The following is a 17,500-nucleotide window of genomic DNA, read 5'->3' on the forward strand; positions in this document are numbered from 1 at the left end:
TCTGGGAGGTGGAATTTTAATGTGGAAATGGGAACAATGATTTCTACTTTTAAATGTGGACAAGAAGCAGAGCCCATTGAACAGCAGACCAAAAAATGATGGATCAATTATTAATGCATTTACCATCGCACTGGGAGCATGTGTGTGTGTGTGTGTGTGTTTGTGTGTGTGTGTGTGTGTGTGTGTGTGTGTGTGTGTGTGTGTGTGTGTGTCTTTGCATGCGAGCGGGAACATGTTCACGTCCACTTCTCTGTGTGCTGTCATGTGTCCTCTGTGAGTTTGTGTTTGTCTGCTTATTCACGCGTTTGCTTCCACCCAACTTGGCATCAGTGGAATTACGGCGTCTTTTCAGAGGCTGGTGTGTGTGTGTGTGTGTGTGTGTGTGTGTGTGTGTGTGTGTGTGTGTGTGTGTGTGTGTGTGTGTGAGTGTGTGCGTTTGTGTGTGTGTGTGTGTCAGAACAAATAAGAAAGACAATAGAGGAGGCTGTGCTCAGTGTTTTCCTCTCCGTCATTAAAAATGAGTATTTTCTTCCATCTCTGTAAATTGGGTTTTCGTCTTCCAGCACAAATAAAACACAACTATTCAGTGTCGTCACGACGACTGTCCTCATTCTGTGTTTGTACGTATTAACGTAAGAAAAGTACGTCACTCTCACGCCAAAGAGTGACTTACTTTCCAAAACTCAGGACTCGTACACGTGCGCGCGCTCGTGCTCGTACACGTGCAAACGTGCTTTACTAAAGCCCACCTCTCCCAAACGGGCCGTGGACGGCAAGTGTGCCGCTCCTAGACGCGGTACAGTTGCACTCACACTGGTCAAAGGAACCAGACTTTAGCTGTGAAACGTGCTGGGGCACGGGACGGAGGCACAGTGGGAGGGCGCCCTTAACTTAACCGTCACCTTTAGACTAAACTTAACCGTCACCTTTAGTCCTCTTCTTCCATCGTCTGATATAAATCTGTCTTTACTGGTTGTGGACAGAAAACGACGTTCTCTTCTAAAGGTCGTAATAATAAAGGTGTGTGGTTGAGTTTGGGTCCCAAACCTGGTCACGGTGGTCTCAGGTTCCTCTGGGGTCCGGTCCCGGCCCTGAGGGGTCCAAGTCCATTAACACAGAGGGGGAGATTCAGGGGAGGGACAGAGGGACGGAGGGGAGAGACGAAGGAGAGAGACGGAGGGGACGGAGGGAAGAGACAGAGGGAGAGATGGAGGGGGAGACGGAGGGGAGAGACAGAGGGAGAGACAGAGGGGAGGGATGGAGGGAGGGAGACTCCTCTGGACCCGTCTGGATCTCATTTAGCGTAACACGATTAGCTTTGTTTAGTTTTCACAGTTTCAGTCGGTCTCTACCAAAACCTGCGAGTGTGTGAACGCCGCGGTGACGTGCACGTGTGTGTGTGTGTGTGTGTGTGTGTGTGTGTGTGTGCGTGTGTGTGTGTGTGTGTGTGCGTGTGTTTACATGTATGAGTCCTTTTATTCTTCTTAAAGAGATTTAACTCCAGATATTGAAAAGATGACGACACAGCAGAAACGGATCCAGAGCAGAGGAGAAAATGGCGGCTGCTGTTGGTTTTTAAGGGGCCGTAAAGTTCGTTACAGGCGCTAATCTGAGATTTCTGTTTTAAGCCAGAGCGAAACAAACGACAATTAATCTGGTGCTCATGTCCATTAATGATAATAATGGTGATAAACTCGAATGCTTCTTAATAACGATAATAATAATAAACTGACTGACGTGTGTCCTCTGTGTGTCCAGGCATCATCAAGGTGGGACGCTGGAACCCGCTGCCCGTGCACTTCCTGACCGACGCCCCAGAAGCCACGGTGGCCGACATGTTGATGGAGGTCTACCACATGGTGACGCTACGCATCCAGCTGCAGAGGTCAGGCCAGTCTCGGGTTCACACACTCGGACAGTTTCACCTCAAATATAAACGCTGGTGCTTCCACTTTAAGGCCGTTCTTTCCTTTCTTCATGTCTTCTCACACCTCTAGGAGCATAAACGTGTGCTAAAGTGTCCTCTAGGAGCATAAACGTGTGTGAAAGTGTCCTCTAGGAGCATAAACGTGTGCTAAAGTGTCCTCTAGGAGCATAAACGTGTGCTAAAGTGTCCTCTAGGAGCATAAACGTGTGTTAAAGTGTCCTCTAGGAGCATAAACGTGTGTTAAAGTGTCCTCTAGGAGAATAAATGTGTGTTAAAGTGTCCTCTAGGAGCATAAACGTGTGCTAAAGTGTCCTCTAGGAGCATAAACGTGTGCTAAAGTGTCCTCTAGGAGCATAAACGTGTGCTAAAGTGTCCTCTAGGAGCATAAACGTGTGTTAAAGTGTCCTCTAGGAGAATAAATGTGTGTTAAAGTGTCCTCTAGGAGCATAAACGTGTGCTAAAGTGTCCTCTAGGAGCATAAACGTGTGTTAAAGTGTCCTCTAGGAGCATAAACGTGTGCTAAAGTGTCCTCTAGGAGCATAAACGTGTGTTAAAGTGTCCTCTAGGAGCATAAACGTGTGTTAAAGTGTCCTCTAGGAGCATAAACTTGTGTTAAAGTGTCCTCTAGGAGCATAAACGTGTGTTAAAGTGTCCTCTAGGAGCATAAACGTGTGCTAAAGTGAAATTACACTCTGAGAAATGTTTAAATTAATTCTACTTGCACTTTGGTGACGTTCACCAAACAAAAGCGCCACAAAAAGACTGGAGACTGCGTCACAAGCGGACGTGTCCTGCGATTACTGACACACAGGCGTCGGCTGCAGCTCAAGAATGGACCGGATCTGTGAAGTTTAAGATACTGAAACCCTGAAGAACAGATCTGTTATCTGTCTCCGTCAGGGAGCGGCCGTGTGCCAGGAACCGCTCCAACCAGTGAAGCAGGGATCTGATGGGCAGATAAAAACAGATAAACTCCAGATGAGACGCTTATTTTTGTTATTGTCTTGGACCAAACTTGGCCAGGTCTGTTTACGTGTTTGTCTGCGTCTCCGCGGCGACGGCGGGGCTTTGTGCTGCGCGGTCCAAATGATTCATTCGAGGTTAAAGTGAAATAAAAACAGGAAGATTGTGGAGAGATGCAGGAAGAACACACACGTCTGTACGCGCAATGGGACGCTACAGCCAGCAGCCCGTTAGCCTAGCCTAGCTTAGCATAAAGCCTGGTGGAAGCTAACGAAACCTCTCAGCACATCATCCTGTTTGTGTTTATGAACCAAAGCTCGAGTGTAAAAACAACAAGTTGTGGTTTTTAAATGTGTTTTTTTTCTAAAAACCCAGAAATGAGTTGGTGTCACAGCCACTTCCTGTGCCCTCGTCTGGGAGTCGGCGGGTTGTTTTAATGTGTTTTTGTTTCCATGTCTGAAATAATAATAATGTCTGAGCCTCACGGAGACTGAAGACGTTTCAAACCCATCACACCTTTCATTCATTTACCTCAAACAGAGACGCTGCAGACGCTCCGTCGTGTCCTGCATCTGTGGCACGTGTGTTTCTGCGGCACCTTCACATTCACAAGGATTTACACAACAAACGCCGCTTTGGTCAGAGCTGTTAACCCGTCCGCGGTGACACCAGACGCTCAGTGGAGTGGAGTAAGAGCTCAGGGAGGCCGCGGTTCCTGTCCCTTTGGTGTCCCGGGCCTCATGATCGGTGCAAACACATTTGTTTTAACCCTTTTCAAACCCCGACCGCGTGCTCCTGCTGCGTAACACAGACCAGGAGCCAGGTCCAACCCTCAGGATGTGTTTTCTACCTTTTCCCAAAACTCAGGGGCCAAAAAACACAAAGTTTGAGAAAAGCTTCTGGCGAATTTTGTATTGTCTTGTAAATATTGAGGTGCTGCAGCTGCATCAATGCTCATATCAGCCTAAAGTTTAGCACGGTGGATCCTGACACACGGGAAACTGTCAGAAAGAGATTCTGGGCATGGCTGCTTTTTTTCTGTGCAACATCACCTTCAAAATGTTGCAAAAGACAGAAAAAACGTCTGCCCGCCTGAGAAATTGTCCTCAAAAGTGAGAATTTTCAAGCATTTTATCAAACACATCACTGCCTCAAACGTACGTGAAGAACTTCCAGAGTTCATAAACTTTGAATTTAGTCCAACATGACTTTTCTATCACAGCTGCTGGGACCAAAGCTCTCCACCGCACCTCAGATCAGAGAAACCTTCAAGCGTTACCGTTCAATACGGGATTAAGCATATTTTTTTCAACATAACCACATAAATATGAGATCACGACCTAAACGACGTGTTCCCCGTGTTTAAAACCGACACCAGGAGCAGGTTTAACAGATAGACTCAGACTGTGGCTCAGATCTAAGCTCTAATTCACCTGAAACACAGAAACACAGTGCACAGCGTTGGTGCACAGTGACCCGGGGGCAGGGAGGTCGAGCTTTGGGCTTAAAAAGTCTAAAGTGTCTCGACTGATGGAGCAGAGACGTGACTGTCAGACTGGATCGTCGTGCTTTTGACCCAGAGCGGTGATGAGTGACGCCTGACAGAACGTCCGTCCGTATGTGACGCGTTGGGATGTTAATGTTTATTTGTTTGTAACAGGTTTGTTTTGTTGTTTCTGCAGCTTCTCTAAGCTGGAGGATCTGCCCTGTGAACAGTGGAACCACGCCACCGTCAGGAACGCTCTCAAAGAGCTGCTGAAGGAAATGAACCAGAGCACGCTGGCCAAAGAGTGTCCTCTGTCTCAGGTAACAACAACAACAACAACAACGATGACGACGACAACAACAACGCGCAGCACCTCCTGTTCCTTATCAGATCATCTCAATAATCTTTTCTCGCTCCTCTTCAAAGGGGAACCTCAGTGTTTTACCCTGGACTCTGTTTCTCGTGTGTTTCTGTGTCGGTCGTTGTTGTTAAACGTGTCAGAGTGAAAATCTCCGTCCACTAAAAGAGTTCTGACCCCGACAGACTCAGACTGTTCGCACACGTGTCTGACTGGAGGATGGAAAGATGGAGAAGTCTCGTTGTGAAATCTCATGGGATGTTCCCTGAAGACGCAGTGGAACTTCAGAGAGGGAGAGTTTAGTGTTATTTAGACCATTTTTAATAAGAATAATGGTTTGTTTCTGCACATTTCTGAGTTCAAAACGTTCCCTTTGGACGCAGACGGGTCCTGATAACCCTGGATCCACGGCACCTTCAGACCAGCGGGTCCCAGTTTGAACAGGACGCTGCTGCAGAACAGAGAGAACAAGACCATTATTACAGAGATGTGCTGCTCCAGGAGTGGACACACTTGCTAATGCTAAGCTAATGCTGTTAGCTAAAGTGTAGTAGCTACACACCACAGCACGGCCGGAGAACGGGAGCATCTCCAACTTCCCATCCTCCAGTCAGACACATGTGAGAACAGTCTGAGTCTGCAGCGGAGAAACAAACTCTTTTAGGCCCTGGTCACATGAACACGGGTATCTTTAAAAACAAAGAGCCTCGTGAGCCCGTCCCCATCTCTGTAGACTTCAGTGTGAACAACATGGAGGCTTCCACGGATGAGATGAGCAGCTATGGAGCGAGCCGCTCACTAACTCTTTGTTCTCTGGATCCTTCTGTTGAATATGGACCGGGCTCCTGAAATTGGGCCTTTGATCCGTAAATTCACGTTAAACACAAAGGGAAAATCTCCTTTACCCACATGTTGTTTCCTTTCTGAGCTTTGCCTCCACGCTGTTAGCACGTCACACGCTTCAGTCACCTGATTGGTTGGTTTGGCCCGTATGTTGGTGACAGACAGATGGTTTATCCAATCAGAAACCAGGATTTTCACCCCTTCACAAAGATCTTTAAACCAGAGTTCAGATGGATCTGCTGAGACCATGAGAACCTGGAGACTCAATCAGGTTAAACTTTCCCTGCGTTTGTGGAGATTTTGAAAATCTCCTGTCGCACGTTTTCATGAGTTTCCTGCAGCCGACGTCACAGTTTGTTCCAGAACTTGCACCTGCGTCACAGGTGCGACCTGCGTTTCCACTTTCATTTGGCTGTGGTGATCATGGATCATTCAGCTTCTCTACACACTCGCACCTACAGCTTTGGCGTGCTCCTGACGCCGTATTTACACGTTTGTGCAGACGAAAACCTTTCTGAAAACGGACAGGTGCGCATGAAACTCTGCGGGACGTGTAAACGCAGCCTCCGTGCACGGACACTGTCCTGTGCAGGTTCAACTGCAGCTCTGACACATTTAAAAACACTCACTGACACAGAAACACACGAGTCCAGGTTGAGAAAAGGCCCCTTTAAGATGCTATTTACATGTGCTTTTACTCTGTAGAGCGTCACCGCTGATTAGACCGTCACATGTCCTGAACGATGACTAAAGTCCTCCTCAGGAGACAGACGCTTTGAATTAATCCAACATGCATTGTTTTGATTATTGCTGCATTTTTAAAAATAAAACTCCACCCCGCAAATTGAAGCACTGTCTCCTCAGTCAAGTTAAACTCCCCAGCTGCAAGTTTAACCCTCTATCCTGGTCTCCTAATGACTTGTGTGTGTGCATGTGTGTGTCTGTGTGTGCGTGTGTGTGTCTGTGTGTGTGGGTGTGTGTTTAACTGCAGCTCTGGTGGGGGTGTTGAACGCAGCATCAATTGTAAGCATATGTGTGTGTGGCTGCAGATTCCCTCTCTGCGCTGCACTGGCCCGAGTTTCCATGGGTGGCTTCCAATCATGATTAATGTTTGTCTATTTCTATTGTGTGTGTGTGTGTGTGTGTGTGTGTGTGTGTGTGTGTGTGTGTGTGTGTTTATGTGAGCGTGCCATGAGGTTGTTGCGTGAGTGTAAGCGTTTCACATTACCTTGGTTATTAATTATCTTCCCCTCCGTCTCTCTCAGAGTATGATTTCCTCCATCGTGAACAGTTCCTACTACGCCAACGTCTCCACCGCCAAATGTCAGGAGTTCGGTCGCTGGTACAAGAAATATAAGAAAATCAGAGGTGAGCTGCACGACTCCTGCTTACTCTTCTACAGGTGAAGGAGTGTGACACGACATGAGGTGAAAGTGTTCATCCAGAGGGGAACTGTTGCAGGTTAAAGGTAGAAATAAAAACTATGCACAAGGCAAAAAACGCAGGTAAATGTTAATGATCATTCTGGATGAGGATCAGCTCCTCTGAATCTGAGGCCGTGGCTCTCAGCAGGAAACCAGTGGATTGTTCCTCCAGGTAGGGAATGAGTCCTGACCCCAAGTGAAGGAGTTCAAGGACATCGGGATCTGGTTCACGAGTGAGGGGACGATGGAGCGTGAGTTTGGCCGGAGAATCGGAGCAGAGGGGGCGGAGCTGCAGTCGCTCTACCGCACCGTTGTGATGAACAGAGAGCTGAGGAAGACAAAGCTCTGGATCTACCCTCAGTCCTGGTTCCTACCCTCACCTGTGGTCATGAAAGAGGTGTTCCAGGCACGTCCAGCTGGGAGGAGGCCTCGGGGAAGACCCAGGACCAGGTGGAGAGATTAGATCTCCACACTGGCCTGGGAACGCCTCAGGACCCCCCAGTTAGAGCTGGTTAATGTGGCCCGGGAAAGGGAAGTTTGGGGTCCCTGCTGGAGCTGCTGCCCCTGAGACCTGATCCAGGATCAGAGGCTGAAGATGAGATGATGAGATGCATATAAATACATATAAGAAGTGACTGTGTGTGTGCAGTATCAAGTGGAGGTCATCTATGGTTGTGTCTGTAATAATGCACTTTGTTTGCTCAACCAGAGAGTTGTAATTATTGTTATTATTGTTGTTTTGACTGCGTACGTCAGGCTCCAGCGACCAAACCTCGACCTTTACCTAAATAGATTTGCTGCCTGAACAGGTTCTGCATCGATCGCTTATGTTGCTGGACATTTGTAGCCTCCTGAGTCCGTCCTGATCTGGGCTGAGTCGTGTTTTACTCTCAGATCAGTTTGGAAACGTGTGACAGAGAAAATTTGGTCTGAACCAATCAGCGTTGGTTTCTTTGGTGGATTGAAGTGAAACAGAAGAGACTGTTGAGTGTAACCAACATGGAGGCTTCCACGGATGAGATGAGCAGCTATGGAGCGAGCCGCTCACTAACTCTTTGTTCTCTGGATCCTTCTGTTGGATATGGACCGGGCTCCTGAAATCTCCTTTACCCACATGTTGTTTCCTTTCTGAGCTTTGCCTCCACGCTGTTAGTACGTCAGGTTAGGACGTTTGTGGGATAACGCACGAAAACATTGAGCATAACTGTCGTACATTATCACGTGAAACGTTGTGTGAGGTCCTCCCGTTCTGACTGAGTGTCTTTGTGTTTTCCTGAGCAGTAGATTATCTGGAGAAGATGTGGTCCGGACGAGACGCTGCCGACATCAAAAGTAATAAACCTGTCTGTGAATGTTCTCATGTGTTCATGTCGTCGTTGAAACGTCTTCCTGACAAATAACCAAGTCCAGTTGCTTTTGACTGAAACCCAAACCCGTCTGTGTTTCTGATGCTCGTCTGAAGGCGTTCGGCCTCACTGACCTTCTCTTCTCCTCTTCAGTAGAAAGAGACAACATGGCCGACTTCTGCGTGCTGGGCCAGAGACCTCCTCCTCACCTGGCCGGCCTGGCCCAGCTCAGCCACCTGGGCAGTCCGCTCCTCAAGGCGAGTTCTGGGGACCTGCAGGCGCCCTCCCAGCCTCCGCAGCAGCCTGCTCCTCCCCAACAACAGCCCTCGCCGCACGGCCCCCTCCACCACAGCCCTCCTCTCCGTACGGGCCAGGTGCCTCCTCCGCCCCCGCCGCCGCCCCCGCCGCCTGGCGCCCTGCAGCCCCTGCTGGGGCCAGGTGGGCTGCTCTCCCCTCAGCTCTCCCATCAGCTCTCCCCGCAGCTGGTGCGCCAACAGCTCGCCATGGCCCACCTCATCAACCAGCAACTGGCCGTTAGCCGCCTGCTGGCCCATCAGCACCCCCAGGCCATCAACCAGCAGTTCCTCAACCACCCGCCCATCCCTCGGGGTTCGTCCAAAGTCGGCGGCGACCATCCTGGGAGCAACCCCTCGGCCGCCGAGGTCTCCTGTGAAATCTACCAGCAGGTCAGAGACGAGCTGAAGAGAGCTAGTGTCTCCCAGGCCGTGTTCGCCCGCGTGGCTTTCAACCGCACACAGGTAGGAAAACAGGACCGACCGTGGTCAAGCAGGTTAGGAGACAGTTGGGGAAGTGTGGTGGTGAAGTGATCAGAGGCAGAGACAGGGACATATTAACATATTAATATATATCACCCGTCCTTTGTGGAGCCACATTTTCTCAGACGACGCCGATCGTAGTTCTCGTTCTCAGGTGAAAAGAGCCGTTCCACCGAATCTGCATCCAATCGCGCGTTTAACTGCTCAGCGTGAGTAAGAGACGATCGCAACGACAAACACTTCACACAAGGAAGTAACACGACTGAGCTTTGGCATTGAAGTAGCAAATGCGGAAAAAGGATTAGAGGAGTTTGACTGACAGTTAGCATTAGCCTTTAGCGTTAGCCGTTGCAGCTAAGTGCAAATGAAAGTGATGTTAGCATCCAGGAGCAGCGTAGCCATGTGGGCGTGCGTTTGAATGGCGTTCCTCTCCTTTCTCTCAGTCCATGGAGTGAATGCTCGGCCTATAGTGACTCTGGTTGTTGCCCGTCTCCGCTCACTCAGCTGCTGGGACAAAGAACGCCCCCTTCACTGAGGCTCCCAAGCAGCTGCACGATTGGCTAACTCCATTTCACCCAGTGCCAGCCTACAGTAGCTGCACCCAACAACAGGCAACCCTGGCAACCAGCAACGCCCAACGCTATTGGCTGCTGCCATGGAAACACAACGGGACAGGAAGTCAAATATTTAAAATATTCATTCAGACTAAAGAGAGTTTTTACTTTGATTCTGTTTATTATTAAAATATAACTTTAATAAAGATTCTACAGATTCAACCTTTAATCTATTAACGCTAACGTTAGCATGTTGCGCAGCTAACGTGGCTAGCTTCCATATAAACAGTGTTTCCAGCTGCTGAGGTCACAGATCCCATATATACTAAGGGGCGTAACATTTCCCGTGCACGCGGCAAAAACAGTTGACCAATCACAGCGTAGCGGAGCAGCCGACCAATCAGAGCACACTGGGCTCTGTGGGAGGGGGTAAAACTTAGTAGCTGACCCTGAAAACACAAATGTGACCCTGAAAAGGCGTCTTTCATGACTCTGACCTGTAACACTCTACGGGAAGTCGCTGCTTCGGTGGAACTGCTCCGATCGTTTTCCCTATTTGATAGAAACGAACAGAAAAGGGCGTCGCTGATGGACTCCGGGGTATTTTCAGTGGTGATTAGCGGAAGCGTGGCGGGGAAGCTCGCCGGGTCATTGAGTCTGCTCTCCCGCCCTCGCAGCGGCACAAACACCTGATGCACTCAGACCGTGCTAAAGTGGTTAGCACACGCCCCATTAGACGAGTGTACGGGAGGCTCTTAGACGCGTCGCTGTAGAGGCCAGGTGTGTTTTACTGAGGTGTGTGTGTGTGTGTGTGTGTGTGTGTGTGTGTGTGTGTGTGTGGTGTGTGTGTGTGTGTGTGTGTGTGTGTGGTGTGTGTGTGTGTGTGTGTGTGTGTGTACTGTTTATTTAAAGATCATTTAAAGCCAAAAACATTTACTCTTTACTTTACTGAGTATTTTCCTTTGATTGTGTTTAAGAAAATAAACTTTTTACTTTACAAAGTGAATTCTTTTGTGTAAAAAACACATAAAGCGCTTATAAAAAAGACGTTTTCTTATAATTTAAGCAACAGTTTATAGTGAAAGGTTGAGTTGAAGTAGAAATATTTAAAATAGTTCATTAAAGTTTAATTCCAGCGTCAAATCATCCGCATAATAAACAAAGCACCAATGGGCTCCTTCCACTGTAATGGACTTTACTATGAGAGGAGCTGGTACAGGGGCCAGTAGGTAAGTCTTTAAAACACTCTTTAATAAACTCTGGCTTCACTAACTACGCTGATGACGCTTTGTTGTGTGTGTAGGGACTCTTCTCATGCTGCTGCAGAGCTTTGCTGTTATTTTCAGCAGCATTAATGGTTAAAAAAGACCTTTGAATGCCTTCACCGTGCTGCCCCGAGCTAACCACTGTTAGCCACGTCCGGCTGTTAGCATCTCTCCTGGATTTCTACCTTAAAAGTTGTTATTTGATGGATTATTGATGATTAAAGTGTAGAAAAAGACTCTGGAGGATGATTTTTACGCTGGGATTAAACTTTAAAATATAAATAATTATTAATGCAAACATGTGAAACTTTCACGGTTGCAGCTTCTTTGTTGTTTAATAATGTAAATAACGTTAAAGTCTCAGTAACGATGTTGAGGTTTGAATCAAACAAACATGGTGAAGTTGTCACTTTGGGTCGTTTTGGCGCCTTTTCTCACTATTTCACTATTTTTACAATCAAAGGATTCACGGAGAAAATGGGAATAATCACAAGTTAACAGTTTAAAAAGGACTCTGAGAGTAAAATGACGCGAGTGCACGAGTAATAATGATGTAAAGATGGAATATAAGAGGTTTGAAGTGTGTGATGAGGAGACGTTGTGTCCGTCCTGCAGAGTTCATAATGCGTCTCCGTCTCTTGTGTCTCTGTTTTTCAGGGTTTGCTGTCGGAGATCCTGCGGAAGGAGGAGGACCCGCGCACGGCCTCGCAGTCTCTGCTGGTCAACCTCAAGGCCATGCAGAACTTCCTGAACCTGGGCGAGAGCGAGAGAGACCGCATCTACCAGGAGGAGAGAGAGCGCACCATGAACCCGACCGTGGGCCTCCCCGCCTCCAACTCCTCCAGCCCCGGCGCTCCACGCCTCTCGCAGGTCAGTGCAGGTGCAGCCGCGGCGATGCAAACGAGTCGATGACTCTGGACTCATACAGCTCCTTTCAGAGTTCCTCTAACTTTTCCAAAGTCAAATTCAAACACTTCGAGCAGAAGTCTGATCCGTGTCCGACTCAGCAGCTCGTTTAAAAGTGAACTCATTCAGATTCAAAGGGACAAAAGAATCAGATCTGAGTCCCAATGAGAGGAAACAGACTCAGGTCACAGTGAAGTGACGTGGGGACGGAGCGTAAATGTTTTCCAGCACCTGTAAGACCCTGACACCTGCAGCTCAAAGTGCAACAAGTTAAGGGCGCCCTCCCACTGTGCCTCCGTCCCGTGCCCCAGCACGTATCACCGCTAAAGTCTGGTTCCTTTGACCAGTGTGAGTGCAACCGTACCACGTCTAGGAGCGGCACGCTTGCCGTCCACGGCCCGTTTGGGAGAGGTGGGCTTTAGTAAAGCACGTTTGCACGTGTACGAGCAGGAGCGTGCGCACGTGGACGAGCACGAGTGACGACTATTCTGCCTAAAAAAATTAAAAACAAATAAAAGTTTGATAGAAATCACAAAAAATATAAAACTCAAAATAAAATTTAAAAATAGATTAAAATTCGATCATTCCCATAAAAAAGACTCTGATCATTAAATCAAATACTTAAATATTGTAAATGTTGTGATAAAGGAACGATTAGTGGTGATTAATATATTATAATATTATAAATATGATGAATAATTAACTGTTATTAATTATGGAGCGGTTAAAGACAGTCTGCCCTCTGCTTTTGAACATGTAAATTAAATAAATTAATATATAATAATAATAATTCAAGGTCTCTGCAATATGACATCATTTTTGCTTTTTATCATAATTCTTTATTATTGTTTTTTTTATTTATTTATTCAATCATTAAACTTTACAAACGACCTGGAGCTTTACAGTGTGTGTGTGTGTGTGTGTGTGTGTGTGTGTGTGTGTGTGTGTGTATGTGTGTGTGTGTGTGCGTGTCTCTGTGTGTGTGTGTGTGCATGCGTGTGTGTGTGTGTGTGTGTGTGTGTGTGTGTATAGAAGGTGTGGGAGAGGGGCTTGGACGACCCCATGACCCCTGACACCTGGGCCTCCATCTGGAAGAACAAGACGAAGATCTCCAGCTCGGTGAGTCGTCTTCATCTTCATCATCTTCATCATCTTCATCTTCATCATCATCGTGAGCGCGTCTCTAAACCGTAACCAGGTCCCTTCAGAGCGGAGCAGCCTCCTCACAGAGATCACAGGAGCGTAGTGTAAACAGAGAGGACATTATGCAGCATGTGCAGAGGACGGTCGAGCAGCACCAGCGATAAGAGGCTCCCTCTGATGTCAGCACCAGGGCCCATTCATGGCTGCGGGGGCATTTCTTATTTTGTCTATGAAAAATAATCTGTGCGCGGTTTACTCTGAGGGAATGTGAGCCGGCTGTCTGTGCACGTCTCGTGGACGACTTCAAACGCTGTGTACACGAGCTCTGTGAGAGCCCGTGCATGTTCGTTCAAACAGAAACAACAAAGGAAGACAAAGAGCAGGACTTAATGACTGCGATCTGTAAACACGGCTCATGTGGAGACGTGCGCTGCAGATGTGCGGCCGAGGCTCACGCAGGGACGCCGCGTGTTCCCAGATCAGCTGATAACCCCCCTCGTCCGTGTGCACATGATTCTCTGCAGTGCATGAATCTTTTAGTGGTTTCAGAACATAAACACGGGTCTTAATGATGTTTCCTGCTTTAAAGTGCCTTTTGTTTCTACTTACTGTGGATGACATCGTCCCTGTTGCTCCTCTCCTGCAGCCCAAGCCGCCCGGCCCGGCGCCCGACCTCCCGCTGAAGCTGGAGTCGCTGGTCAACATCACGTCGGGCATCTACGACGAGATCCAGCAGGAGATGAAGAGAGCCAAGGTGTCCCAGGCCCTGTTCGCCAAGGTGGCCGCCAACAAGAGCCAGGTGAGGAGCGCCGCGCTGCAGAGAGACAACGGGTTTAAAACACGCACTGATACATAGAACTCAGACGATTCACCAGGACCAGGACCAGGACCAGGACCAGGACCAGGATCAGGACCAGGACCAGGCTGGGACTGGACCAGGACCAGGATCAGGACCAGGACCAGGCTGGGACTGGACCAAACATTTAAACACTTTATTCAAAATAAAATCACTTTTCAAACATTAAAAACACAAAACTAAGGCTCCGTTCACACTTCAGGTCTTAATAATTCCCATTTATCGCTTCAATCTGGGTCCCAGTCCCGGTCCCAGCCTGGTCCTGGTCCTGGTCCAGTCCCAGCCTGGTCCTGGTCCTGTCCCAGCCTTGTCCTGGTTCTGGTCCTGGTCCTGGTCCAGTCCCAGCCTGGTCCTGGTCCTGGTCCTGGTCCTGGTCCTGGTCAGATGCGTACATGAACTGATGAAGCCTCTTGGATCAAAGGTGAAACGTCTTCCTGACAAAGAACCGAGTCCAGTTGTTTTTGAGTAAAACTTCTTTGAGGATGACGAGGACCTGGACACATGTGAACATTCACAGACTCACTCATTGATACAAATATGGACGCACTCGTCCCTCACCATCACCGTCTTTTCATCGCAGCATGTTAACGGAGCTTTCAGAAGTTCAGTGTGACACATGGAGCTGTTCGAGTCCCCGCGCCGCGCTGATTTGTGTTTCCATAACGAGTTTAAACGCGGTTCTTTTCCTGTTGACGTCTGTGCGCGGACATCACGCGCCTTTCACACCAAACGCCGTAAGAGCTGCGTTCAGGTCGAGTCCGACCGCAATGAACAAAGCTAAATTAATCAGGGGGTTCAAAACTTCTAGCAGAAAACTGTTTTTGTTCTTTTGAGCGACGAAGATGCATCACGTGTCCCGTGCTAAGAGGCGTGCACGGGTCCTGCTTCATCTCAGAGCGCGGGGTCAAAGTTCAGCCTCGTTGACCTTGTTGGGTCTGCACGGCCCATTAAAGAGTCAACAGTAGGACTTCAGAGGCTGTAGTGAAGCACATGTCAGCGCCCCCCTCGGTGCACGGGGGCGACCCGCTGGTGTCCGTGCTCAGGTCACGTGGTCGGACAGGAAGCGTCTCAAACTCGTTTAAATCTGAACAGTGAGGCGTTCAGACACCAGTGAGCAGGTGGACGCGTGAGACGGTGGATCTGTTTGCATCGTGTGCTCGGTTCACGCGTGCTGGTGTGTGTCTGTGTGCGGTTAGCGAGCTCCCCCAGGTCCGGGGGTCCGGGGGGGGTCCGGGGGAGGCCGGGGGTCACGGCTCGCTGCACCCATCTGCTGCAGCTGGTCACGGCCGACAGAGAGAGGAAGAGCGCGGCGAGCAGCGATTAACGGAGCGCGCTGCCCGAGGAACAACAGCTGCTGTCACAGCGGAGCAGTGGAGCACAGTTAATCACATCTGCTGCAGCTCTGCTCCTCTTCCTCTGCTCCTCTTCCTCATCTCTCTCTGCTCCTCTTCTTCATCTCTCTCTGCTCCTCTTCCTCATCTCTCTCTGCTCCTCATCTTCATCTCTCTCTGCTCCTCTTCCTCTGCTCCTCTTCTTCATCTCTCTCTGCTCCTCTTCATCTCTCTCTGCTCCTCTTCCTCTGCTCCTCTTCTTCATCTCTCTCTGCTCCTCTTCCTCTGCTCCTCTTCTTCATCTCTCTCTGCTCCTCTTCATCTGCTCCTCTTCCTCATCTCTCTCTGCTCATCTTCATCTCTCTCTGCTCCTCTTCCTCTGCTCCTCTTCTTCATCTCTCTCTGCTCCTCTTCATCTGCTCCCTCTGCTCCTCCTCTTCATCTCTCTGCTCCTCTTCATCTCTCTCTGCTCCTCTTCATCTGCTCCCTCTGCTCCTCTTCTTCATCTCTCTCTGCTCCTCTTCTTCATCTCTCTCTGCTCCTCTTCTTCATCTCTCTCTGCTCCTCTTCTTCATCTCTCTGCTCCTCTTCATCTTCATCTTCATCTGCTTCTCTTCCTCATCTCTCTGCTCCTCTTCCTCTCTCTCTCTGCTCCTCATCTTCATCTCTCTCTGCTCCTCATCTTCATCTCTCTCTGCTCCTCTTCAACTCTCTCTGCTCCTCTTCCTCATCTCTCTCTGCTCCTCTTCATCTGCTCCTCATCTTCATCTTCATCTGCTTCTCTTCCTCATCTCTCTGCTCCTCTTCCTCTCTCTCTCTGCTCGTCATCTTCATCTCTCTCTGCTCCTCATCTTCATCTCTCTCTGCTCTTCTTCATCTCCCTCTGCTCCTCTTCTTCTTCTTCTTCTTCTTCTCATCTTCTTCTTCTGCTGCTGCTCCTCTTCCCCTCGTATTTCCGTGCAGACGCGTCGGTCGGTCTAAACGCGTCCTCAGCTCTCCTCTCTGTGACCTGCGCTCTCCTCTGCAGGGCTGGCTGTGTGAGCTGCTGCGGTGGAAGGAGAACCCGAGCCCCGAGAACCGCACCCTGTGGGAGAACCTGTGCACCATCCGCAGGTTCCTGACGCTGCCTCAGGGCGACAGAGACCTGTCGTACGAGGAGGAGTCCCGACACCATCACTCCGAGAGGCTGCACACCATCCTCCACCTGCCGCAGGACTCACAGGTGAGAGGCCGCCGCGTCCTCCGCTGCAGGAGAACCTCGTGTCTGCAGACGGATGCAGTGTGTGGTGTTCAAACGCAGCTCTGCATTAAAAACAGACACACACACACACACACACACACACGTCACCTCTCAGGATTTACATCTGCAGAAACTGACTGTAAACATCTTCTTACTTCACCTCCGCGTGCACGGACCCTGAAAATGTGATTTTACCAGATAACGTTTGGACTTTGAATCACTTTTTCCACTGTTCTACAGGAAGGTTATGGATGTTTATGTGTTTGTTTATGGAAAAGTATACGACAGCAGCGGCGTGCACGTGTAGAAATCCAGGAGAGATGCTAACAGCCGGACGTGGCTAACAGTGGTTAGCTCGGGGCAGCACGGTGAAGGCATTCAAAGGTCTTTTTTAACCACTAATGCTGCTGAAAATAACAGCAAACCTCTGCAGCAGCATGAGAAGAGTCCCTACACACACAACAAAGCAGCAACAGCGTAGTTAGTGAAGACAGTGAGGCCCGATTGGACCCGACCTGCCGGGTTTGTGAGCGAGAACAGCCAGCTTCACCCCCAGCGTCACATACATGCCCTTTTTTGGTAAAAGGAAATGAGGCGGAGTCACAGTCTGACAAGATGGAGACTCATGAAGGCGACGATTGGATCAAAGTTAGAGAACGGAGCTGAGGGAGACGCTGTGTCTGTCTTTATACGGTCTACGGTCTCGAGACGACTCGTTCTCATCCACGGGTTCATGCGCTCTCTTATGAAATATGACGTTCTATTAAATGATGTGAAAGTGGCGACCGGTACGTGACTGTGGCGGTTAAGAACTAGACTTTAGCCGTGAAACGTGCTGGGGCACGGTACGGAGGCACAGTGGGAGTGCGCCCTAAAAGTATTTAGTGACACATGAACACGCCCTGCCCCCCGAGACCGAACCGCCTTATTAATGCCTCATTATATTAATCTGGTATAAGTGTGTGTGTGTGTGTGTGTGTGTGTGTGTGTGTGTGTGTGTCCAGAGTAAACAGTGTTGGGTGGTGTGGCTCTGGAGGAAATGCCCCATTACGTGGTGAGGAGGAGACACAGTGAACCGTCCG

At 49.1% G+C, this 17,500-nt stretch overlaps 1 protein-coding gene across 3 annotated transcripts in view; it reads left to right on the top strand.

Moving 5' to 3' along the window:
• The window catches only part of satb2 (SATB homeobox 2), a 52,928-nt gene that overhangs the window by 20,703 nt on the left and 14,725 nt on the right, over nt 1-17,500 (top strand). For 2 of the 3 annotated variants that reach the window (XM_083921222.1, XM_083921223.1), the window contains exons 4-12: nt 1,759-1,885; nt 4,573-4,696; nt 6,843-6,945; nt 8,283-8,333; nt 8,501-9,105; nt 11,600-11,812; nt 12,881-12,967; nt 13,638-13,790; nt 16,206-16,400. In XM_083921222.1, coding sequence (XP_083777348.1) covers nt 1,759-1,885; nt 4,573-4,696; nt 6,843-6,945; nt 8,283-8,333; nt 8,501-9,105; nt 11,600-11,812; nt 12,881-12,967; nt 13,638-13,790; nt 16,206-16,400 — 1,658 coding nt within the window. The remainder of the gene's footprint in view (nt 1-1,758; nt 1,886-4,572; nt 4,697-6,842; nt 6,946-8,282; nt 8,334-8,500; nt 9,106-11,599; nt 11,813-12,880; nt 12,968-13,637; nt 13,791-16,205; nt 16,401-17,500) is intronic. The other variant, XM_083921224.1, reaches the window with a different exon arrangement.

The sequence above is a fragment of the Echiichthys vipera genome (genome assembly GCF_963691815.1).
Source record: "Echiichthys vipera genome assembly, chromosome: 10".
Taxonomy (NCBI): domain Eukaryota; kingdom Metazoa; phylum Chordata; class Actinopteri; order Perciformes; family Trachinidae; genus Echiichthys; species Echiichthys vipera.